The sequence below is a fragment of the Periplaneta americana genome, chromosome 15 (assembly GCF_040183065.1).
Source record: "Periplaneta americana isolate PAMFEO1 chromosome 15, P.americana_PAMFEO1_priV1, whole genome shotgun sequence".
NCBI lineage: Eukaryota > Metazoa > Arthropoda > Insecta > Blattodea > Blattidae > Periplaneta > Periplaneta americana.
This window is the reverse complement of record NC_091131.1, coordinates 64,414,547-64,441,932: the sequence shown is the minus strand read 5'-3', so window position 1 is coordinate 64,441,932 and position 27,386 is coordinate 64,414,547. Positions and strand designations below refer to the sequence as shown.

Here is a 27,386-nt window from a genome sequence, read left to right as displayed (position 1 = left end):
ACCTTTTTAGGAACTGGAATGTCGTTATTTCACAGTTTTCTATCATTATATTTGAAATTGCATTTTCTATTCGGCGGGTTTCTGCTCTTTCAAGCCTGATTCCGAAAGCACTTTTATAGGCCTATATGTTTCTGCTTGAATACCTTTTAAAGTATCTACAAAGTATCTAACTTGTAACTGCTTGGATGGTAAGAGTAAAACAAACTGTTCAAATGAAAATGGAAAGATTCACATACGTTGATTGTACTCATTGAAGATGAGGAGAACTCGGCCCATAAGATTGGTGGAAACGTACTGTCGTGCATGATATAATTTAGTGAAATAAAATGACAAGAATCATCCACTCGTCTGTCATTTAGGTTTATGGCCATTATGTCGTCGGGGAAGCAATCTTCTACTTGGTTGAGGTTTAGGAACGATATTCCGAAGAAGAGCTTAAAAACTTACTGATTTCGGAGTCCTTTTGTTTGTACATTGTACTGAGACCAATATCGTGAATATTTCTCCAAAAAAATTGTCCCAGGTGAAATCGACATTCTTTTCGGTTTTCATTTGGTGACAGTTCAGAAATTGTTATATGCAAAGCTTCGAATGAACAGACACAGTTGACTTCTTAACTTGTGTACGTACACTAGCAGCCACAATACCTGATCGCGCGCATGCAAATCGAGTGTGTGTTCAGAAATCCCCGAATGCAATTCAATGTTTACTTTTCTGACATGAACTGATCTCTCACGCAATTTGAGTGCGCCCGGTGCAGCACATTCTACCGCCGAATGCAAGAAAGCTTGGAGCTCTACCTCCATGTCTACAAGCGCCTTCATGGCATATACAGGATATTCCTCTTAGAGAGCTGCAGAATAGGGCTTATAACCGGTTTAGATTCGATCGGTCAGAGAACATCCGTCAAGGGTACTAAGAAAAGGCTCTGATAAATCCAAAGAGATTGCATATAAATCACTAGTACGTCCAGTAATGGAATATGGTGCTGCATGTTGGGATCCTTACAGATTAGAACATATTAAGACAATAGAAAAGATTAAAAAACGGGCTCTTAAGTGTTGTCGGAAAAATTCACTATTAAAATGGGACACACTCACGGACAGGAGAACGCGAATTCGATTATGCGCACTGTTCAAAACATACAGAGGTGAGCCTGCCTGGAGAGAAATAAAAAATAGGTTGCAGCCGCCAAATTACTCTTCAAGGAACGACCACTCATATAAATTGAGGGAAAGAAGGCAGAGGACGGACACTGGAAAGTTTTCTTTTCTCAATCGTACTATCAGGGACTGGAATACTTTACCTGCAGAGTTACTAAAGGCTTTACCAACAACCAAAAATGTATTTAAAAATAGGCTTAAGGACTTTACTAATATACGGTAATTTAAAGGCTGTAAATGATATTTTGTTATTGAAGTGTTCAATCAGTGAGGAATTATGCTGTGTCAGTGAAGTGTGTTTTGTCAGTGAAGTGTGTTGTGTCAGTGAAACGTGTTCCTGTCAGTGAAGCTTTATAGTTTATAGTGGCAGTGCAAAGTATTTGAACAGTGAAATGTTTTTTAAGTGTTAATGAAATCAGGATAGAATCAGTGAAATGTGTCGTAGTTCCAGTGCAGTGAGTGAGTTGACAGCGAAATGAGTGTAATGTTGAAAGGTACTTGTGCAGATATGAACATATCATAGTCGTGGCTTTTAGTTCGAACTTAGGTTTAAGATACATTAGATTTATTTTAAATGTTATTTTAAGTGATCGTGCTTCATTTAATTTAGGGTGTTCCCTGTTATTATTATTATTATTATTATTATTATTATTATTATAAAGTATTGTTAGTATTAATTATTTGTATTAATTATTAGTATTATTATTAACTATATTTTTAATTGATAAGTTTATTATTGTCATTATTGAGTGTAATTAGTTACCACTGCCACCGGGTATATACCCATTGCAGTGTGAATAAATACTTGCACATACTGTACATACAAGGTTGAGCATCCGATAGAATGTTAGAATTTCAACCGGTTATCCCTTATGTTTTGCAGGCTAGACGGAACATCAGGTATACTTCATCATACATGAAACTGACATTTTCTGAATACACAATCGGAGTAACAATTGAAAGAAATTTACTTTGTTTTTCCCTAAACTAAGTAAAAGCAAATGCTGGGGTAATTTTGGGCGCTGTACTCTGGACTAATTTTGCTTGCATTAGGGCTCTCACATTCATTTCATTCAGACGCTGGATAAATATCGCAGGTGATAAAGCGTTGTAAAATAAACGAATGAAAAGAATTAAATTATTTATTGCAGATCAGGATTTAAGATATTCACCCGAAGCTGCGCTCGGGCGTGGGTTCGATTCCCGCTTGAGCTGATTACCTGATTGGGTTCTTACTGAGGCTTTCCCCAACCATAAGGCGAATGTCAGGTAATGTATGGCGAATCCTCGGCCTCATCTCGCCAAATATCATCTCTCTATCACCAATCCTATCGACGATAAATAACCTAGTAGTTGATATAGCGTCGTTAAATAACCAAGCAAAAAAGAAAAAGATATTCACTAAATTGTCTATAATAGAATGGTTTCAAAGCAAGTAATATGTAGACCCTGTACCTTCATAATTACAAATCCTTACATACGAGGATTAAGGCTTTTCTTTCACTGTCTACAATAGAATAGCTGCGGACAACATAATGGCACTTGTAATTAGATGTTGTGATTGTTGAACGTCACGCTAACGGGGAGTGGTGCAGCCGGTCAGTGTACCACTGAGGCCAATGGCAAGGATTCCACACTCACTTGTCGGCGGCCGGCGTTGCGGCTTAGCCATGGCGCTCTTCAACATGACCCTTCTCGTGCTTTCAGTGTGCGGCCGGCGCCTGTTCCCGGAGTCCCGTATCGTGGGTGGCGAGAAATCTACCTTTGGCAAGTGGCCCTGGCAGGTACGTATCTGGAGCATGCACCATGCTTCCCTGTTGTTTCTTGCTACTACATCCTCCCTTGTAGTTTCTTGTTGCTGCCATCCTCCCCTCAGTTTCTTGTTACTGTGATTCTTCTCTGCAGATTCTTCTTACTGTCATGCTCTTGTTCCAGTTTGTTGGCGTCCTCTATAGTCTTCCGCTATTGCCATTCTACACCATATTTTCTGCGTACTTTCAATCTCTCAGTTGTCTTCAGTTGCCACCATGAACTGTAGTTTTATATTACTGCCATTCTTTTCTAAAGTTCCTTGCTAATAACAATTTTTTTGTACTTTCTTATCACTGCAAGTGTAGTTTCCTTCTACTGACATTGTGTTTAGTTTCTTGTTACTGCCATCCACCTCTGAGGTTTCTTGCTACTTCTATCCTCCCATGTACTTTCGTATTCTGCAAGTGTAATTCTTTCTTACTGATATTCTGTGTTTAGTTTCTTGTAACTGCCATCCACCTCTGTGGTTTCTTGCTACTACCATCCTCCCATGTACTTTCATATTCTGCAAGGGTAGTTTCTTCTTACTGACATTCTGTATTTAGTTTCTTGTTACTGCCATCCACCTCTGAGGTTTCTTGCTACTACCATCCTCCCATGTACTTTCATATTCTGCAAGGGTAGTTTCTTCTTACTGACATTCTGTGTTTAGTTTCTTGTTACTGCCATCCACCTCTGAGGTTTCTTGCTACTACCATCCTCCTATGTACTTTCATATTCTGCAAGTGTAGTTTCTTCTTACTGACATTCTGTGTTTAGTTTCTTGTTACTGCCATCCACCTCTGAGGTTTCTTGCTACTACCATCCTCCCATGTACTTTCATATTCTGCAAGTGTAGTTCCTTCTTACTGACATTCTGTGTTTAGTTTCTTGTTACTGCCATCTACTTCTGAGGTATCTTGCTACTTCCAACTTCACCTGAAGTCTCTTTTTAATACCATCCTCCTATATACCTTCTTATTACCACTAGTGTAGTTTCTTCTTGTCATTTTGTGTTTAATTTTTATTTACTGTCATCATCCTCTAAGGTTCTTTGCTGCTACCATTATTCTCTGAAACTTTTCTTACTACTACCAGCCTCCCATGTAATTTCATATTCTGCAAATGTAGTTTCTTCCTACTGACATTTTGTGTCTAGTTTCTCGTTACTAACATTCTACATTAAGGTTTTTTTTGCTACTGCTTTCCTCTTCTGAAGTCTCTTGCTACTACCATTCTCCCATTATCTTCTTAATACCGCTAGTATAGTTTCTTCTTAGGACCTACTACCATTTTATGTTTAGTTTCTCGTTACTGCATCCTTTTCTGAAGTTTCTTGCTGCTGGCATTATCCTCTGAAGTTTTTCTTACTACTACCATCCTGCCTTGTAATTTAATTTCTGCAAGTGTAGTTTCTTCCTACTGACATTTTGTGTTTAGTTTCTCATTACTACCATCCTCCTCTGAAGTTCCTTCCTACTGGTATTCTCCTACGGATTCTCTTAATACTACCATCCTCCCATGTACCTTCTTACTACAGCTAATGTAGTTTCTTCTTGCTACTGTCATTATCCTCTGAAATTTTTCTTGCTACTATCATCCTCCCATATACTTCTTATTACTGCAAGTGTAATTTCTAAGTTCTGAGATCTGAGGTTTCTTGTTACTGCTATCCTCTCCCAAAGTTTCTTGCTACTACTGCCCTTCCACGTGCTTTCATATTACTGTAAGTTTAGCTTTTTCCTACTGCCATTTTATGTCTAATTTCGTGTTACAACCCATCCTCCTCCGAGATTTCTTGTTACTGCCATTCTCCTTTGAAATTTCTTGCTACTGCCATTCTCTTATAGTTTTTGCCACTGTTATTGTAGTTTCTTCCTCCTGATATTCTGTAATTATTTTCTCTTTGCTTCCATCCTCCGTTGTAATTTTTTGCTACTGCCACACTTCCTTGTTTATTGTTACTGATACTCTTCTTGCATTTCTACGTACTGCTTACTCTCTTAGTTTATCGCTATTGTTACCATCCATGTTCTTTACTGCTACAGCTATTTCACTTGTAGTTAACTATTAATGCTATTATTTCATTTATTTATTTATTTCTATTGTAATTCTACTTTGTTTTATCTTTCTCTTCTCAACACCTTCATCATTTCCTCTGCTACTGACATCCTTCTGTGTAATTTACTGGAACTGCTAACCTATATATAATATCTTGTTACGTACTGTTTTACTCCGCTGTCTTTCTGCTACTCTCATCCTCGGCTTACTTTAGTGTCGTCAAAAAGTGTCTCCCGTTGTTTCCCGTCACCTGTATTGTGTTGTTTTCTTTCCAGATATCGCTGCGGCAATGGCGCACCTCCACGTACCTGCACAAATGTGGAGCGGCGCTGCTTAACGAGAACTGGGCCATTACGGCAGCGCATTGCGTGGAGAAGTAAGTAATAACTAATAAGTCACATCACTGGCCGTTGTGTCGCAGTGTGTTGTGTGTGCGACGCATTCCGGGTAATCCAACATGATTGACTGTTGTAGTTCAGTGTGTTATGTGCGCGACATATACTCCCGACTATCACCATCACTGACTGTGTTTCAGTGTGTTATGGGTGCGTCGCATTCCGATACTTCACATGAGTAATGTGGTTCAATGTGTTGTGTGTGCGGCATACTCCGGACACTCCAAATCATAGACTGTTGTGTTAGAGACTACGAACAACCCACTTGACTGTGATAATTGTAGTGTGTTGTATGAGAAGCGTATTCTAGACACTCCACCTAACTGACTATATATTGAAATGTATTGTGTAAGCGGCGTACTCCAGACACTCCACTTGACTATGTAATGCAATGCGTTTTGTGGGCCGCAAACTCCAAACACTCCCCTGACTATGTAGGCCTATTGCAATTTGTTGTGTGAGAGGCGAACTCCAGACACTCCACCTGACTAAGTAATGCAATGTGTTGTGTGTACTTGCTTGACTATGTATTACAATGTGTTGTGTATAGGCTTTATGGCGTACTCCAGACACTACTTGTCTGACTATGTATTACAAAATGTTGTGTGTGTATGGCGTACTCCAGACACTACTTGCCTGACCATGTATTACAAAATGTTGTGTGCACATGGCGTATTCCAGACATTCTTCTTGACTATGTATTACAATTTATTGTGTTTACATGACGTACTCCAGACACTCCACTTGACAATGTATTACAATGTGTAGTGTGCACATGGCGTATCCAGACATTCTTTTTGACTATGTATTACAATTTATTGTGTTTACATGACGTATTCAGACACTCCACTTGACTGACTATGCATTACAAAGTGTTGTGTGCTTATGGCGTATCCAGACATTCGTCTTGATTATGTATTACAATTTATTATGTTTACATGACGTACTCCAGACACTCCACTTGACTATGTATTACAATGTGTTGTGTGCACATGGCGTATCCAGACATTCTTCTTGACTATGTATTACAATTTATTGTGTTTACATGACGTATTCCAGACACTCCACTTGACTATGTATTAAAATATGTTGTGTGTACATGGCATACTTCTGACACTTCACTTGACTGACTATGTATTACAATGTGTTGTGTGTACATTGCGTACTCCAGACACTCCGCCTGAGAGTTGTGTTACATTGTATTGTGTGAACGGCGTACTTCGGACACTCCACTTGACTGTCATATTGCAGTGCACTGCGTGTTCGTTACGCCTCAAACACTGTAGTTAATTACCGTGTTATATGTTGTATGTATACCACGCCCCTCAGACAGCCCAATTTACTTTCTGTTGTGTTGCAGTGTGCCACCCAGCGACTTGCTGTTGCGTCTGGGCGAACACGACCTCAGCTCCGAAGAGGAGCCCTACGGCTACCAGGAGCGACGCGTGCAGATTGTGGCGTCGCACCCGCAGTTCGACCCCCGAACCTTCGAGTACGACCTTGCACTGTTACGTTTCTACGAGCCTGTCACTTTCCAGCCTAATATCCTGCCAGTATGCGTACCGCACGACGATACGAATTTCGTGGGACACACAGCCTACGTCACAGGCTGGGGTCGCCTCTATGAGGGTGAGTGATAATTAGGGATAGGGTTTTTATGCATTATAAAGTATTATTGCTACTGCGTATGTATTTAACCACACCCCATACGCGCATGATATGATAAAATATCAACTATATTTGGATAGGCGTGGTATACAGTACATTATGGTTGAAAAAGCACGGTTTAAATATTACGAAGTTTAAATCCTTCTAAATGAGGCAAGTAGTCACCTACTGAACCGCGCACCGAACGTATTACACGTGCAAGTTACCATTACGGCGGTTATTAACAGACGCTGCGCTCAAATTTATTTTGTCTTCTTTAAAGGCTTCTGTGATTGGAAGTAATATGCATTGCTTCCCACACCATAGCAAGTATTCAGAAATATGTATTTGATATCAGACGTGAAGGAGGTCGTGATTAAATATATACGAAGTAGCAAAATTACTTTATATTGCATAAAAATTCTATCCCTAGTGATAATGTTGGGTTAAATAAATTTATAATCCTGTATGCGTTCATGATAAGATTTCACCAATAAATTTATTAAACATTTACAGAAGCCAAATAATAATAAATATTTCTAGTAATCTATCTACAGTTAATGTGAATAACATCAATTTTTAAGTAATTTGTTTGTTGATATTGTTGGATTGGTGGAGAATCATTTTATAACTTCTTTTTTTAGCTTTGACGATTTAAATGCTAATGCAGATTAAACAATCCAGCTAACCATGGTTTTAATGCAGTTATGCAGGGGAGAATTTCTATGTTACACAACATCTAATTTATTCCTTTTTTCTGATTCTTTTTCTTTCTTTAGTCGGTTCTATCATGCAGTGCCTGTTTTTCCTTTATTTCTATTTTCTTGCACTCTTCAATTTTGTATAGTCTTCTTTGCTCTTGTTTCTTTGTTTTTTTACTTCCTTTCTTTGTTATTTCTTTCCTTTTCATTATTTTTTCTTTGTTTTTATTTTTCTTTCTTACCTGATAAGTTTTAACTATTTTCCCTGTTAGTAATTTTAGAAGTTACTTACTAGCCCTGATCACATATAACAGATTGATCAGCCTAATGGACTTTCAAGGCAACCACATTTATCAGTTTCACTCTGCTGCCATCTAGCGACTGCAAAAGAAGTCACGTTGTATTAAATTTAAAAAGTTATAGATGGATTTTATAAAAATTGAAAAATTGTAAATTTAAATTTATATATTCTTATTGCGTAGTAGAAATAAGACAAATTGTATTATGTACTTCTTAATTTCAATTTAGGAATCCGCCCCTGAGCACGAGTTCTACTCTTTCAGGGGGCGAGCTTAAGTTTTTCTGTTTATTTATAATTTATCTTACAATTATTAGCAAAATAAATGAATGAATGAATGCATGAATGAATGAATGAACTGTACTGTACTTCCATCTAGCAGTCGTAACCAAAAATTGCCTTTTCGATGGTGGAGACTCTGGTGGTTGTTCTCAATTTATGTAGCCATTTCACAACATGGGAATGGCCTACATGATGTTATAATGTGATCAGGGGTACTAGACACGCGGCAACATTGGGTTAGTACGATGCCAGATTTCCACTGAGAACTAAATGTTCAGTCATAAGCATAGCCTGGGGCAGGTATTTATGGAGATTAATTTTATCATTTGTGTTTTTTAATATTGGTGTCGGCGGAGATTGTTGGAGATTGATTTGTACTCTTGGCGGAGATTAATGGAAATTTTGGAAAATACAATTATTTTGGAATTGAAGTATTAACTCAATATGAATATTACTTTCCAATTAACATTAAAGGTTCGTTGGTTCTGGTAAAAGTGCTGTATGGCCAGTAGACAATATTTGTTGGATTGAGACGTATTTAACATACATTCATTAAAAAAAAAAAACTAGCAACCCTCAAATTAACACTTTAAAATTATTAGTGAAATGTTGAAGTCTCCGTCTTTTGAGTTCACTAATGTAACCAGAACACCTGAAACACCATGCAATATAGCCTACTTGGATATGCTCGTATAACAAATTAAAGTGAAAGAAAATCCGAAAAAAAAACTCAGAATATGAAATTCGCTGTAAAACGACGCAACAGTAATAATTCACGAATGTATCATATTTCCCTATTAGAACTCTATTTCGCGATTTGTCGCGATTGTTTTATCCGTATATTATTAATCAGAATCACTTAATTTGTAAATATTAGTAAAATTCTATTGAATATCAATTATGTCGTGATTTTCGCGATCTCCATAAATACCCGTCCCTGGGAATAGCACTCTCTTTAGAAATGTTCTCCTTCTTTCTTCAAAGGTAGTGATTCAGCATGGACAATGGTAAGAGAATAAGATTGCAAACCACTGTGTTTGCAATACAGTTTTGAAAAAGGTGTTGATTGCAGAAAGATAAACTTAAAGATTATGATTGTGACTGCTGCAGACGGCCCGCTGCCCAGTGTGCTGCAGGAGGTGTCAGTGCCGGTGATCAACAACTCCGTGTGTGAAACAATGTACCGCTCGGCGGGCTACATCGAGCACATTCCCGAGATCTTCATCTGCGCCGGCTGGCGGAAGGGTGGCTTCGACTCCTGCGAGGTTAGTCCATTGACAGCATTGTTAACCTTTAACAATGAACTACATGACGAAGAAAACAAACCGAACAAAACATTTACAACCTGTGTACGGTGATGATTTAGAATTTTCACATGATTTTATAATTAAATTAATACCTTCATGTGACATTCATTTTCAATAATTTCTTTAATTTACCTATCATAAAATATATACAGGGACATCATTTTATTTTTACTTCAATTTTTATTGTACCTGAGTTTTTGAATGTACTTCACTCCCACCCCTTCTACTAATGAAGTTCAACCGTCCTCCACACAGATCCAAGTCCGCATATACAGTCATAGTAGCCTTACGGTCATAGTAAACAGTACGTTACAAAAATATGTTCGCGTTTTCCAGTGACGAAAGAGCTTTCAATATTGAATCATTTTCGCACAGGAAGTCTACTGTCTTCCATTTGCCTACGTCGTATCCCGGTTTCCCCCACCAGCTTTTATTCGCCAGCTAGTGGCTGGGCTGTCTTAGCTCTTTTCTGAGAACATTAATATCTGTTAGGAATTGGACGTCTACGTAATATTATACCCATATAACTGTTTAAAATAACTTAAATGAAAAGGCCTCGTTAAGTAATTAAATGTCACGTGATTTCCTCCCTTTCTATGACCCTACGACATAATCACTTGGACGGATAGTAGATAGCATGTCTGAGTAATTTTATCTTTTCGGATCGGGCAGAAGTGAAGATTGAATTTACAGTACGTAACGTACTCTTTTATAGAGTAGGTACAGAATTATTTCAACATGAGTTACTAGTACGAAGAACGAAACTGGTAATTGGGATTAGGTACAATAGAGGCCTAGTGAGATAATATGCACATTAGAACTGAAGCCTGTATCGAAATGAACGGCCACCATTTTAAAAAATCTGTTTAAATATCCATATTATGATTATTTTTCAATTTAACTTCATTCTCTGTATTTTACGCTAATGTGCTGTAGACAGTATACTCACAGTCTAGTATATACAGTCGCGAAGCTCAATACGTAGTAAATATGCAAACATTAGATAGTTGCTCACCACTAGGATCGCTAATATCGCCTCATTACAGGCAATGCGAAATAGTACCGTCACAGTCTATTGTTTCTAGCACCCTCAAAACTCAAGCTTCTTGAATGTATATAGTAGACTGTGGTATAATATACACTGTATAATGAATACATCCGCATGGACAGCTCAGTTCGTGAGTAAAAACACTCATTGTTAATACTGTACTGTATTTTGATTAAACAAAAACCTAATGAAAATGATCAAACTCAAAAGTGCAATATTTCCTAGTTTACGTAAATGGATGAACTACTTTTCTTCCCTCCTATACCTAGTAAAGTGATTTGTTTGTATATTACGCCAGTATCATCGAACTCCAGTCGTGGAAGGGGGAAGCAAACGGAGTTGATCCAGAGGTATAGGCAAGTTAATATTAAAAATGTTAGTAAAAATAAAATGATGTGCCTGTATGTGTTTTTCAGGTATTTGAGCACAGAACATTTAAGAAGAATTTTACTCGCTCCATCGAAATTGGCCAGTTCATATTTGCTTTTACGACTATACATTTAGTAATATCAGGTTTATGTATTTATAGTAATTTATTGACTTTACTATGATCAGCACATTGATTACTGCTCTCTGTATGCTTCTCTATTCACATTCATCAAGTTATTGGCGACAGTACAATATATTTAGGATACCAATGTATTGAGATCTAACTTTGTGTGCCATTACTACGTATTCAGTAGCTACTACTTCATAGCTATGTAAGCTTACGATGTTTTAATTTTTGTTTTTAATGTTTGACATGATCTCCATTAATGTTGTTTTGGATGATTAGTATTGTCACTATGTTATATTTCACCCTATTTATGTCATTTCCAAATGTATGTATTTATTTACACTGCAAGTGGGTAAGCACCCCGTGGCAGTGGTATACACAATATAAACAATACACAATAAAATTACAATACACAATACAATAAGAATACACAATACAATTTAACACAATAATTACAATTAATAATAAAACATAAAATACCTAATTTTACAATACAACCTACATAAGTTTCAATAGTCTTTCACTTTACTCTCATCTCACTCACTGTAGTGGCACTATGACGCATTTCATTGACACATTTGGACACATTTCACTGACACTATAGAACACATTTCATTGACGCTATAAATTATCATTGATCGGAACTATTCACTGCACTGTAAAACCATAACTTCACTGACTCTCCTCGCTTCACTGATACAACAGTTCAAATAAGACAAATAATTACACGAATGTGAGATAAAGTTTTGTAATTGATGTGAGATGGATATCTGTTATATTTCATACCTGAAGATGCCCTATGAGGGTGAAAACGTTAGTATTAAGACTAAATAAGATGTAAAACATAAGTGTTTTTTGTTTTATATATAATCAGTGCTCAAGCCACAAGACGGAATACATAATTAATTATATTGAAATATGTTATTAACAAGGGGCTTGGCTGACCATTCCTCAGCATGAATTGTAAATTAAAAAAATATATACTTACGCCAAAATAAACAAAAATATCACACAATTCTGAAAATTACATGCTTTCGTTTTAATGTTAAATCGTTTAATGGGTGTAATTACTCGTATAAATCGAGGAAGTGAAATTACATTGAGTTTTGTTGCCAGGGTGACTCCGGCGGCCCCATGGTGATCCAGCGACCCGACAAACGATGGCTGCTGGCCGGCGTCATCTCGTGGGGCATCGGGTGCGCCGAACCCAACCAGCCGGGGGTGTACACCCGCATTTCCGAGTTCAGGGAGTGGATCAATCAGATCCTGCAGTTCTAGATCTCAATGACTGACGGTAGAGACAGTGGGTGTGTGAGTGAGTGCGTATAAGTTATTTATATTGTGATGTGGAGTGAGTCCCAACACTCAAGGACAAGTGTACGACTTTCCACATAGCGATAAGTGTTTTATATTTCGTATTTTGTATAAAAAATAAAATTATTATTTAACTGCTTCCTGTTGTTCCTCGTACCTGGCGGATATGCTAATACGTTTATGTGGGTATTTAAGGCATCAAACGTCGTGCTCTTTCTCAAACGTTAAATAAATAAATGTTATGTTTTATTTAACTACGCTCGCAACTGAACAGCAAATCTACTGGCATGAGCCTGTCGCATTTAATCATACTCAAATGCCATCGACCTGGCCCGGGATCGAACCCGCAACCTGGGACTTAGAAGGCCAGCGCTATACCAACTGCGCCAACTAGGCCGACTCTCAATCGTCATGTTAATCATGTGATCAAACAACCTGCTGCTTGTGAGTATATAGTGACATATAAATCTCATTAAATGTACCTAATTTTGTCACTAACAATGGGGTTACTCATCACTAACCTATTTTCTCATCAAACCCTACCTAACTTGTCACTGATGGTGAGGTTACTTGTCACTAATCTATCTTCATATCACTGACAGTTGGGCTAATTGTGAATAATCTCCTCATCAAACCCTACTTAACCTTATCAATGACAATGGGGTCAATTTTCAATAACCTGTCTTCTGATTAAACCTTACTTAACCTCTTCACTGACAGTGTGGCAACTTGTCACGAATCTATCTTCTTATCACTAAAAATTGGACTAATTGTCAATAATCTATCTCCTCATCAAACCCTACTTAACCTTATCACTGACAATGGGGCCAATTTTCAATAATCTATCTTCTGATCAAACCTTACTTAACCTCTTCACTGACAGTGTAGCAACTTGTCACGAATCTATCTTCTTATCACTAAAAATTGGGCTAATTGTCAATAATCTATCTCCTCATCAAACCCTACTTAACCTTATCACTGACAATGGGGCCAATTTTCAATAATCTATCTTCTGATCAAACCTTACTTAACCTCTTCACTGACAGTGTGACAACTTGTCACGAATCTATCTTCTTATCACTAAAAATTGGGCTAATTGTCAATAATCTATCTCCTCATCAAACCCTACTTAACCTTATCACTGACAATGGGGCCAATTTTCAATAATCTATCTTCTGATCAAACCTTACTTAACCTCTTCACTGACAGTGTGACAACTTGTCACGAATCTATCTTCTTATCACTAAAAATTGGGCTAATTGTCAATAATCTATCTCCTCATCAAACCCTACTTAACCTTATCACTGACAATGGGGCCAATTTTCAATAATCTATCTTCTGATCAAACCTTACTTAACCTCTTCACTGACAGTGTAGCAACTTGTCACGAATCTATCTTCTTATCACTAAAAATTGGGCTAATTGTCAATAATCTATCTCCTCATCAAACCCTACTTAACCTTATCACTGACAATGGGGCCAATTTTCAATAATCTATCTTCTGATCAAACCTTACTTAACCTCTTCACTGACAGTGTAGCAACTTGTCACGAATCTATCTTCTTATCACTAAAAATTGGGCTAATTGTCAATAATCTATCTCCTCATCAAACCCTACTTAACCTTATCACTGACAATGGGGCCAATTTTCAATAATCTATCTTCTGATCAAACCTTACTTAACCTCTTCATTGACAGTGTGGCAACTTGTCACGAATCTATCTCCTTATCACTAAAAATTGGACTAATTGTCAATAATATATTTCCTCATCAAATCTTACTTAACCTTATCACTGACAATGGGGCCAATTTGTCCATAATCTATCTTCTGATCAAACCTTACTTAGGCCGTGTCTCAAAGCTACATTTTCAGCTGAAGTGAACTAGATTGTTGACTAAACAGCCGGATGTAACGTCAGAAGTTATGATCCAAAGCTACATAGTGCATAGCAATCAAGTCCGTAGTAGCTAGTCAACAAAAATGCTTGCTTGATTGTTGACTTGTTCACTAAACAAACATGGATACCTCATCAGCAATTTGGTTTATGAAATCTGAAAATGCTTTGGAAGTGAAATAATGTAAATATAATGTAGAATAACACGTTAACTTTGAACATTCACATTGTTAGTACCTTCTGTACAATGTTTTAAACATTATTGTAATATATTAAGCCCTAATCTTTTCCACATAATTCGCAATGAAACTGCATTAGGACACTGCCTTCTTAGTTCATTGCTGCACCGTAATGTAATGGTTTTTAGAAAAATAATCTATGAAGAAGGCCATGTTTCAAGCATACATTTCCAAAGCTCCCTAGTGTGTAGTTTACAAGTCACCAAGGGTGCTGTTCATAGACATTTCGCAGCACGCGCTACGAGCGTACTAAGCTAGCCCCGGCTATCCACTGGTTACTTGTACAGAATTCAAATCATTTCCTATCGCTAACACTGGTTTATGGATACGAAAAACGCTGATCATCCACCGAAAGCCCGCGCTAAAAATGTCTATGAATACGGCCCCTAGTTGCTAGTCACTAGTGTGTAGTGTGGACTTGAGCTTTGAGACACGGCCTTAATCTCTTCACTGCCAGTGTGGCTACTTGTCACTAATCTATCTCATCAAACGTTAACTAACCTTAACACTGACATTCATTCATTCATAGTGTTCTGCCTAAGGACAGGTCTTTCACTGCAAACCCAGCTTTTTCTAATCTTTCCTATTTTATGCCTTCCTTTTTTTCTCCTTATATGATCCATATATCTTAATGTCGTCTATCATCTGATATCTTGTACAGCCCCGAACTCTTCTCCCGTTCACCATTCCTTTCAGTGCATCCTTCAGTAGGCAGTTTCTTCTCAGTCAGTGACCCAGCCAATTCATTTTTCTCTCCCTGATCAGTTTCAGCATTATTCATTCTTCACCCACTCATTTCAACACAGCTTCATTTCTTATTCTGTCTGTCCATTCCACACGCTTCATTCTTCTCCACACCCACATTTCAAATGCTTCTAGTCGCTTCTCTTCACTTCGTCGTAATTTCCACGTTTCTTTCCTCTAACGTTATCGATCCATGGGACGTAGTTTGTATGCATGTTCCGATTTTACCCTGTCATCAATGTTGTACAAATTCTTGTTGCGGATGTGCATTGTATTTCAGAGCTAATGCGATTTACGTAAGCAAGTGATATGAAGTCGGGGAATATCCCGCTAAACGACAATTTTAGGCATGTAACGGGATGGCGAGAAATATTTACACTAAATGGTCAAATTCGGAATTTTTAAATGTTATAAGTGTTCTTTTATTATTTCTTACAACTCTTCCAGTTATTATGTTAATAATTAATGCAGTTAGTATAAATGATCGTTCCTAAACTTTTGCCATGATTGTAACGTCCTAAACTTAAAAAAATAATGGAATCTGTGGAACTGAAATTCGATTTCAATTGCCATGGAAATGCATACGTCATATCCGATAAACTTAAGAATGAAGGAGTCCGTGCCTATACACAAAGGACATCCACATATATACATAATCTACTTGGAAGAGTTTATTATACAATACGGGGTTGCAATATATTTAATGAATACCAGTAACATTATGTGTTTAACATAATGTTACTGGTATTCAGTTGTGCTTTGACATAGAGCAGTATGTTTTCAGCGAACTGATAAATATTTACGGGGGAAAATCAACACATACTTCTGCAACTCATAACATAGCAACTTATTTAGTACCATTATTTTTCAATAATAATAATAATAATAATAATAATAATAATAATAATAATAATAATAATAACAACAACAACAACAACAACAACAACAACAACAACAACAACAACAACAACAACAACAACAACAACAACAACAACAACAACAACAACAACAACAACAATAATAATAATAATAATAATAATAATAATAATAATAATAATAATAATAATCTGTATGGTAGGTACTTACTGTGAACTATTTACATCAGGGCTCATCGAGGATTTCGGTCACCGATCGCTACTGCACCACGTTGTTATAACGAAAGATTTATAATGTAGTTTATTTGCAATGTCTCTGGATGGAGTCAACCTGGACTGTACTAGTTTGGAAATGTCGAGAAGCCATATCTGATGTTGGGTCACGTGGAAAACAGATTTCATTGTCCCAATGAATATGACTGGTGGAGATGGTCAGAAGACTGAAATTTGATGTTGGCGGGAAATAGTAGGTAAATTTTCCCTGGAGGCGCCTAACTTAGAGTCTGAATTATTTTATAAAAATCCATGGTGCAAACAGTCCATGAAAGACCAATACCGATCAGCTGGCTACTGGTCTCACGTCCACATGCCTTAGCTGAGGTGAACAATCATCCAACTTGAACGGAGATATAATGTAGTCTGCATGATGGTCCTCCAAACCACTATAGCTGGCTCTTCGAAACAGGATTTTTCTACCTACCGTAACTCCCCAACTTCATCACGATGCTGGATAGGCACCGGTCCCATACACTGGGCCGAATTTATAAGAAAGTTTCTTTCCGATGTTAAATCGAACCAGCCCTCATAGTCCAGGAGTGATACCTAGAGCGAGGGATCTGAATTATTTTATATGCTGTAAATCTATGATACGGGATACTTCACTTTTCTTTCGAAGGAAGCGACGCTAAGGATTTTTATAGCCTTACAAGAATTCATCACCTACAGCCGCAAACTCAGATCTAACACAATCATGAGAACACAGAACAGGGCATTATGTAATATAATAGGCTTCATATTCCAGCTACCTAAATACTGAAGTTAAAGACACATTGGGTATACAGTACGCCGAACACAGGTGGTGCAACAGATAAGGATGTAAACAAACAGGTCTTCACTTCGTGTTCGTGGAGTACAGTCAACTCCCGACATTCTGAAGCTATAGGCCTAATAGTAAACACCTGCTTCAGCCGTGATGTTCATTTTCGTCATGATCTTCGCAGTGAATAGTAACGTGCATTCGTATGTTACGGAACTTGAACATATGCGGATGTCACTTGAAATGACTTTATATTGCAAGCAATTCTTTCAATAACACATGACGTTATTTGTGCATGATTTAGTACAAGAATTCCTATTCTCTGATATTTTTTCATGTTTCATTAAGTATTGCTTATGTCGCTCATCACTGAAAACCCATTAATTTATTACGTATTTTTCTAGAAATCCCCTGAAATGTAGATTATTTAATTTATTAATGGGGATGTTGGCACTGAACATCATGGTAGGCTACACAAATCCACGCTGGACGTCGAGTTAATATCCTAATAATTTTCAGATTTTGATGGTACTAATTCTTTTGGATTATATTCAACATACTTTCGTGCCTTTTGATATAATTGCAGTGTCTTTCAGTGCACCGTTTTTTCTCACTTTTAGATTTATTTTAAACAATGTATATGTAATGTTGTCTATACTGACAGTGAAAATATTAGTTCAAATATCCTCAACTATGCTGTGCAATATTACACGCTTGAGCGTCTTACCTAAGGCATTTTACCTCTGCAGTGAACCTTCAATCAGCCACAAAGATGTAGTTATTTAAATAATACGACTAGTAAGAGCAGTGATCGATAAGACTACTCACTATGACTGCGTCCCGGCTTCGACTTGTTATAGCGAAAGACAGAGCGTGCATAACTTTTTTGTATACTAACATACCTATACCTATGCTGTGACGTCACATATACTTCAAATCAAGCAACTTCATTGCAGCTTATAGGTAGCTGAATTACGAAGCCTAGTAATGTATAATTAATAAAAATGAAGGATTTAACGTACCAAGCATCAAACAGATTTAATCAGTATATTACATAAACAATGAACTTACATTTTTTGTCTTCATCCACTCAATTCAGCAGTGCAAAAAAAGTCAGATGTAAAAAAAAATGTGACGTGGAATATTTGTAATAAAAATCGAGCGAATATCAATTGGCAATTGCAAGACACATTATCATCCTCGTTACAAACTATTGCACTTAACTCTTGAAACAGAGTTGATAAAATCTGAGCCTGAAACATTTTAGGTGTCTTTTGAAGTTTCTGAACCTCTTACACTGCTGAATGAAGAAAACAGAATGCTTTGGTGAACTCTTTAACATGTTATAAGATGAGGTTAAATTAATACTGCATAGGGATTCTATTTTTAAAATAAAATTACAGTCTTACAACATATACTGTAAAATATATGAATAAATATACAGTGTAATGTTACTCGCCACTGTTCTTCTAGACGTATGTCAATAGAAGCTGTTTGCTGGAGGAAAATTTTTCGACCTCCGTCAGCTGGCCATTTCATTTGAAATGAAGTGGCGAAAACATGACAGTAACAACCTGCTGAGTTACTGCTAAATGATACAATGTAAATTCAAGACATAGAAGTCGAAAGATATTTTGGTATGGGTGAAAATTTAACACATGATACTGTTTCCCTTCCCACAATAAATGACTATCTGCGTGTCTACATTATTTCATTTCAGCAAAATCATGAAAAAAATTTTCTGTTCTTTGCGTGACTGATAAACTGTTTAGTTTCTATTGAAATGTTCCCTAATATATTGTACCATTTTGCTAGATACTCTTATATGGTTGTATGCATCATCTTCATTATAATTTTCCATCATACGAGCCCACATTATTGTATAGATACTTCTTCCAGCAGGTATATTTAGTCAGAAGTTCTGTTATTACTAGGGAAAGGAAGTTCATGTATTTGCATATTTGTTCTCTTATCGTTGTGTGAATATACTGAAAGATTATCTACATGAATCACAAATTTATGAATACAATGATATTACTTTTATTGTGCATAAAATTGCATATTTTGCCTTTATTTATAAAAGCATCATATTTTAACATTTATGCAGGGAAACTGCATATTATATATGATTATTTGTCTTTCCCTCATTTTGAAAAGTGTGTAACCTCGTAAACACGACTAATTTACGTTTATGAATTTTGAACGTAACGATGACGCCCTCATAGGGAGCCTCTCAAGTTAGCAATTGGTATCCCTTTACTACAGTCTTTAGCAGATTTCGATAGAACAATATCCAGTTTAACATCAGTTCCAGGAAATGTAGGAGATAAAGTGAACGAGAAAACAGCAAATATTCTTTCCAAAAACCCTGACTATTATCAACTTAAAGAAATTCAAGATATTCTCGAAGGTAAAACATCCCAAAAACCAACAACATTTTCTATAGAACAGCTTACAGCTTTTGTGCAAGCCCCTTCTTACTTCTTGTGACGTAGAACAAAGTTTTTCGCGCTACAAAGCTATGCTGAAAGACAACAGGCGAAGAATGACAACAGAAAACATACGTCACTGCTTAGTTGTGAACTGTAACAGCATAAATGGAGCATTCAGCAATGAGGCAAGCACTTCAAAATCCATAGACTAAACATAAGTTATCTATACCTTATTATTTTGTTAAAATAATCTCAGACTGATAATGCATATTTTATAGCAGATTTATCTATTTTTACGACATGAATGCATACATATTCTTCACGTTTTAGGGCATGAACTTCCTTTCCCTGGTTATTACTGATCTAATTTCTGTAAAAACAATTCTTCAGTTGTCAAATAATATATTTAGAAACAATTTATTGTTGGTGTTTTTTTTTTTACTTTGGACTCCATTTATTTCACAGTAAATTTGGAGTTCTCTTTGTTCTTCTAGATTTGTAGTGTTACAGAATATACTGTATTATCGACATTGCAGCAGAAATGGTGTTTCTAGGCTTTTGCAGGGCTTCCATTCGTCTTTGCGTACTAATATAAGTCAATGATTCATTTCACTGTTATTCAAGGCTCTGCACTGTTAGGGGGTGTTCTCTACCCACGATGAATTTAGTGTAATTAAATTTCGAAGAATGTATTTGGTGACTAAATACGAGTAATTTCTACTTTATACAAGTGAACTATCAAGTAATGATGTCCTGTTATTAATGTAAAATGATATGGCATGTTTTCTCTGAAGCCCTGCCACAAGAGGAGACTTGTTGAGCTCTAAAGCTCACATTATATCTGGCATTATTTCCAGTTTCTCTTAATTCATTACCGGTATTAAAATATTGTAATTATTTTGAATTTAATTGTGTGGAAATAAAATCAGAGCCTGAATACATTTGTTTACGCAGTACACACAAGCGAAGTTGTGTGTTTAAACAAGATATTGTTAGTTGTTGCTTACTTCTTGACGTGTGAAGTATTCACTCACTCGCCAATCTTTGGTTCATTTCAAGTATAAGGACTAGCCATCAGATCAGTATAATCATCAGTTTTCTGCAGACGCTTCACTTTCAAGCAGCCCAACAAGTCACCAAGCACCCACTGACCTATGCCCTAGTGCTTGTCATGATTTTGATTGAATTTTTACGTCAGAACATAAATAAATAAAGAAAACGACGAGCTAGCGAACTAATTGGCACAGGTCTTGTCGAGCAGGATCACAAACTGCTTCGGTAGGTAACTTGATAATGTGAGGTAGAGTATCACATCACACCATCACCTTGTCTATCCATGGTACAAATTTCTGAATGTTTGTGTACACTCCTGGTAAATGTTCCCTACCGCAGCCAATACCCCACGACACCAGTCCGATGAGAACCTTGTGTCCGTCCAGCGTTGTGGTCAATGGGCCTCCAGAATCACCCTGAATTTTGGAACAAATGAGATATCAGCATTATTTTGCAGTTCATACCAATGTCAGAATTTTTAACAGATTACGTCAATACAAAAGTCTTATTTTTCGTGATAGTACCAGAATGGTTCTATAGAATCATACTGGGGCGAATATAGAATTTTGGGGGGAGGGGGAAATTCCTTGCGTCATTATAAAGTACAATGGTAAGACGATTCAAGCCATTATCCAAGCTACTTGAACTAGTTATAAGACATTTTAAACTGCATTTTTAAATAATGTAAAGTAATAAATTGCTAAATTTAACATTTAGATACTTGCCAATTAAAGAAACATGTTGTTAGTAGATAGTTTCTTCAAGAAAACCTTCAATGTTCATTCTATCATATCATTTTGATCTCATAGTGGTGAAAATTTTGTGGTAAATTACAATATATATTTGAAAAATAAACATTTCAAACAAAACACTAAACACAGTTCCAGTTAAAATTAATCTTTGACAATCTCAGAATATCTTAAAAAAAAAAAAAAAAGAAGAAAATAAAGTCACATTTCTTTTGTCTATTTTCAAACTCTTCAATCACTTTTCAGTCACATGTGTGTCTCTATGTGTATTTAGCAAAGACATTCCAATATTGAATCAGAAATTGTTTCTTAAACAAGTTTTTAGTGTACGAAAAGAAGAGAAACTTCTCTGAACAGAGGTGGTTGACACTAGTAGCATTGCTAGTATGTTCAGAAGTTTTGTAAATGTTTGGAAAAAAGTTCTTCGTACATTCTACTGCACTTCTAGGAAGTTTTTCTTCATGTCTCCATTTTATTTTACACAAATGAAATTTCAGGTTACTCTAGAGCAGCGGTTCCCAACTTATGGTACGCGTACCCTTGATGATACACCTTGCCAGAATCCTTAACTACTTTTGAGAAAGACAAACTCTCTTGTGATGGTATTATGAGTCAAGTGTTCCGTCAAATCCTTGTCCCCTCAAGTCATTTGTATTGAAACCAAACCTAAGCAAGTTATCCAGTAACAGTGAAGTGATAGCTTCCCAGACATCTTTGACGGGAATAAAAGTAAGAAAATCTTCTCTTAGTTTTTATGCCTTCATTGAAATATCTAATGCACAATAAAAACTATTTAATCTGGCTAACGTCAGTGATCTTATCAGCTAGAACTATATAAAACCTTGAGTTTTTTCATTTATACACGATTTTCTTTGAATTAATTCCTCTAAACCATTAATCAGTTAATTCTGAAAAAGTGAGCTAATTTACAACGATTACCTACCACTATTTTATAATTGATTTTTAGGACTTCGTCCCCGCTGTTAGTTCGATGCACTGAAATATCCATGATTGCTTGAAAGCTGTACTTATATTCGCTACTTTAGGCACTACTAGGAAAGTAGAGAACTTCAAATTATTATACAGTATAATTGATTGCATTTATCTTTCTCAATACTGGATTTCATATTTAGGAAAACTTAAGCAAGCGGTGAAGTTACTCCCTTTACATACGCCCCTGGAATCATAATATATAATAATTTCTACAATTATTTGACAGTTCATGATAATATTTAACTAAAACAGTTGGATGAAACATGTCAGAAGTAGAATTTGTTTGATAGTTTATGCCAATACCGTAATGAAACAACAGGAATATTATAGCTGCCTTACTCACGACTATTGGTAAAGAGAAATAATTGATAAACGCTTCATTAGTTTATTCTTAAATTCGTTTGATGTCTGATAGTATTTGGCATTTCTCGGCAGTTAAGGAACAGTTACAGTGAAAGAAGATGAGTATGAGGATGTTTTTTGGGGAGGATGGATAGTATTGAGGAATGCTGCCAGCATGTGTTTAGATTATAGTGGGTGGATAAATTTTGAACCGAACGCGAGACAGACAGGAATGAAGAAATGCACTGACTATATGAAAAAGGAGCAAAAGACAGCTGATTTTTCTGCTATGTTCTAGATGGAGCAAAGACAATATTTCGAGGCATGGTGTCACATGATCAGTATAGATATAAGAAGCGAATTAAGTGGTTAGGTACAGCTTACAGCAGTAACATTTTTGAAATATTAAACATTTTTTTCCTCAATTACTGTATCTTGTACAATAATGAAAATTAATATGTGTAAAACACTGTCCTTCTGTTATATTAAAAATATGTTTAAAATTAAAAAAAAAAAAATTATTTACATTTCTTCTTTCAAAATTCAATTCACTGTGCAGTGATGAAGCGTTTCCCACATAACTAAAAAACTATCGACCATTCTGTGATGAAGTTTTTTGTGTGTATTTATACAATATGATGCAAGATGACTTCCCTACCTTTGATAGATTGTCTGATAAAAAATAAATTCCGTTTTAAAAAATGGTCAAATATAAATATTTTCTTCTAACACAATATAAAAAGAATATTATTTATTAAGGAATGTAATTGAAAGAGCATGATATTGTAAACATGAGGTTCAGCAATGAAATATAAGAGAGAGAACATGAGAACGTTAACAAGTTTATGAGTTATGAGGAAAACGCTTCATCACTGCACAGTGAACTACCGCCATTTTGAATTTTGAAAAAAAAATGTAAATAATTTTTTTTAATCGTAAAAATATATTTTTTTCATATAGCAGAACGACACTGTTTGATACATACCAATTTTAATTATTGTACAAGATACAGTAATGGAAGAAAAAAATGTTGAATTTTACAAAAATTTTACTGTTGTAAGCTGTATATAACCCCTTAAAGAGCCACCAATATTAATGTGAAATAAATAATGCCGACAGGAATTGCACGGACATTTTAACTGATGCGAAATCCGCATTCCAAAGAAGATAGTCATATTTTAACCTGAAGATCAAGGAAACAGAGGAGGATCTGCTTTATATGAGAGGAGCAATTTGTTTTGAAGGTGGATCTTGCTGGTAGAACTTATCTTGAAATAATTGGATGATTATGGTGGTGGCGGTATACAAACCTGGCAGCTGTCCCTGCCCCCCTCCTTGAAGCCTGCGCACAGGAACACGTCGTGAATGGTTTCCCGACGCCCAGCTGTCCTGAACCAGCGCTGACACCGATCATTGGAGATGACTTCTACATCCACCTCCTGCAGAACAGTCGGCACAGTGGCCACCCCATGCCGCGTGCGGCCCCAGCCCGCCACTGTTGCGGTCTTGCCGATCAGTTTGGCGTTGACATCAGGCAGGCACACTGGGATGATGTGCTGCTTGAACACTACTGTCTTATCCAGCTTGACCAGAGCCACGTCATTGCGGAAATCGGTGGGACTGTACTGAGGGTGCACCTGCAAACATAATTAATTATATTGTGTCTGAATATTCTGTTATTATTGCCGCGCTAGCCTGAGTAACGACCGGCGAGGCTTTGATATTTATAAGTCATTGTTTGTCGCTTCTGATTGTGGTTCTTTCAGTCCCACCGCTCCAATCATATTCTACAAAAAACTGTTGCCGCCAATGGCAATCCAGGATTGAATTTTGACGTGTACATATCAAGTCCACGTGGAGTAAGAACCAAGGTTGCCATTTTTAATAACAAATGTTTCGTTCAGTTTAGTAAAGCATTTCAAGTGGAAGTTGTAAGTTGGTGTTAATATTTAAGATGTGGAGGCCGTGGGAAGGCGATGATGAAGTTGAAAGTAATGTAAATGCGTATGCTTCTTTAACTAGTAGAAGTAAGACAATTACAGGTAGCAAATGTATAAACAGTCTCAGAAAATAATTTGTAATGTGTATGCCTACGTCAAAAGTAATAAATTGGGCAAGGGACCGATTACAGAGACCGCAAAAGTAGGCAAGCCGTAAGCAGAGTTGTAGAAAGAGGTCCTAAAACACCCAAAAAATGTAAAAATAAAAAACAGAAATTTGAAAAGGCTGATAACTTCACCTGCGATCTGATTCGTCGAACGGTGTACGATTTTTTTAAAATGGACAGTTAGTGAAATATTCATAGAACTTCAACACACGTGTGAATTCCCCTACAAAGAAACAACACTGAGAGAATTATTGAAAAAGTTATGATTCAGGTTCCGAATTCTTAACAAAAGACGCGTGATAATGGAGTCATCGAGAATAGTAACGTGGAGGTACAAATATTTGAACACACTTCGTTCTAAAAGATCGGCAGGCCATAAAATTATTTTTTTGGACGAGACATGGTATGACACCCATGATGTCCTCAAAAGAGGTTGGGATGATGGGAGTTGCTCATGTGCCTTCAATGCCCCTGTATCTCGCGGGAAACGAATTATGGTTTTGCACGCAGGTAGTAGTGACGGCTGGGTTCCAAATTGTTTATTGCTTTCAGCTAGAAATATAGGTGATTCCAAAGCAGATTCACATGATGAAATTAATTCTGAAATTTTCGAGGACTGGTTTACAACCAAATTAATGAAAAATCTTCCAACAAGCCTCCATGTATAATTGTAACGGATAACGCTGCTTATCATTCCAGGCTACAGTTTAGGATGCCAAATAGATCCACAAGAAAGGATGATATTATTAGCTTCATGATGCACTAGAAGTACGTAACCCATTCCCCATTATATATGTATTGCTTGAAGTTATGAAAGAAGCTAATATCAGTAGAAAGTTTGTCATTGACAAAATTGCAAGAGATTTCGGCCATGATGGTTTGCGGTTGCCCCCCATACCACTGTAATTTAAATGCTATTGAACTTAGGCCTATTTGGGCGTGCTTAAAACATAAAGTTCGAAAACGAAATGTGACTCCATCACGTAGTGACAGTGTATTCAGATCTATACGAGAATGTGTTGAACTTATAAATTCGGAATTGTGGACAAAGTGTGTTAAGAGGACAAGAGAAACAGAACGCCAATATATTGTTCGCGACTCTGAAAACGACAGATACTAATTCATTATAAGCGTAGGTGACAGTGACAGTGAAGAAAGCAGTTCAGATGAGAGCTAGTATGTCAGGTAATTAATAATTGTAATTTACATATTTATTTAATTAATGTAGTTAGATAGCATGAAAGTATTATTATTATTATTATTATTATTATTATTGTTGTTGTTACTATTATTATTATTATTATTATTATTATTATTATTATTATTATTATTATTATTTATAAAGTAGTCGTGTTTCTCGTTTGTACGCCCTGCAGTTTGAAAAAGACGCGACAACATCGCTTTAGAACAGTATGCAATCGACAGGTCTGTTATTGTTGTTAACCTTTTCTTTGATCTGCCGGTCGTTACTCTGGCTGGCGCGCCGAGTACTTAAGACTTGCAGATGATATGGCGTTGTTAGCAGAAAAGAAGACTATACTAAGGGATATGCTACTGGAGCTAAAAGACAGCTGTGAGCAGTATGGGGTGAAGATAAATGCAAATAAGACGAAGACCATGGTTATCGGAAGATAAATAAAGATAGTAAACGTGAATATCGTCGTTGTTCCTGCAATAACTTCTATGTGCAAAATATAAAATTTTTCAGTAGGAAGAGGAAACACATTCATTCATCCCATGGCAGCCGTACATAGGAGACTGTGAATTCTTACATTTTCGAAACAAAGAAATATAATTACATATAGGAGATTTTATTATTTGCTGTATCACTATTTAAGTTTTTTAATAAAGCAAAAATGTGAAAATCGATAAATATGTCACATAGGAGTTATTGCAGGAACAACGACGATATTCTAAAGGAGACAGTAGAGCAAGTGGACAGTTTTAAACACTTGGGGTGCACTATAAGCAGTAACATAAGCTGCTGCCAGGAAGTCAGAAGGAGACTAGCAATGGCAAAGGAAGGTTTTAATAGAAAAAGGAGCATCTTCTGCGGACCTGTCGAAAAAGAGCTAAGAAAGAGACTAGTGAAGTGTTTTATGTGGAGTGTGGCATTGTATGGGATAAAAACATGAACCTTACGACGAAGTGAAGAGAAACGACTAGAAGCATTTTTTTAAATGTGGATATGGAGCTTGTGAAGTGGACAGACAAAATAAGAAATGAAGCTGTGTTGGAAAGAGTGGGTAAAGAAAGAATGATGCTGAAATTGATCAGGGAGAGAAATAGGAATTAGTTTGGTCACTGACTGAGAAGAAAGTGCCTACTGAAGGATTCACTGGAAGGAATGGCGAACGGGAGAAGAGTTCGAGGCAGAAGAAGATATAAGATGGCAACGACATTAAGATATATGGATCA

The 27,386-nt window shown here is 36.5% G+C and overlaps 2 protein-coding genes across 4 annotated transcripts in view; one reads left to right on the top strand and one right to left on the bottom strand.

Moving 5' to 3' along the window:
* Np (serine protease notopleural) overlaps positions 1 to 12,642 on the top strand; it is a 131,787-nt gene extending 119,145 nt beyond the window's left edge. For both annotated transcript variants that reach the window (XM_069847424.1, XM_069847423.1), the window contains exons 6-10: positions 2,871 to 2,947; positions 5,291 to 5,391; positions 6,771 to 7,039; positions 9,449 to 9,603; positions 12,306 to 12,642. In XM_069847424.1, the coding sequence (XP_069703525.1) occupies positions 2,871 to 2,947; positions 5,291 to 5,391; positions 6,771 to 7,039; positions 9,449 to 9,603; positions 12,306 to 12,467 (764 nt within the window). In that variant the 3' untranslated portion in view covers positions 12,468 to 12,642. The remainder of the gene's footprint in view (positions 1 to 2,870; positions 2,948 to 5,290; positions 5,392 to 6,770; positions 7,040 to 9,448; positions 9,604 to 12,305) is intronic.
* Positions 12,643 to 18,304: 5,662 nt separating this feature from the next.
* LOC138715022 (proclotting enzyme) overlaps positions 18,305 to 27,386 on the bottom strand; it is a 116,032-nt gene continuing 106,950 nt past the window's right edge. For both annotated transcript variants that reach the window (XM_069847422.1, XM_069847421.1), the window contains 2 exons: positions 24,172 to 24,498; positions 18,305 to 21,193 (listed from right to left, as the gene is read on the bottom strand). In XM_069847422.1, the coding sequence (XP_069703523.1) occupies positions 21,038 to 21,193; positions 24,172 to 24,498 (483 nt within the window). In that variant the 3' untranslated portion in view covers positions 18,305 to 21,037. The remainder of the gene's footprint in view (positions 21,194 to 24,171; positions 24,499 to 27,386) is intronic.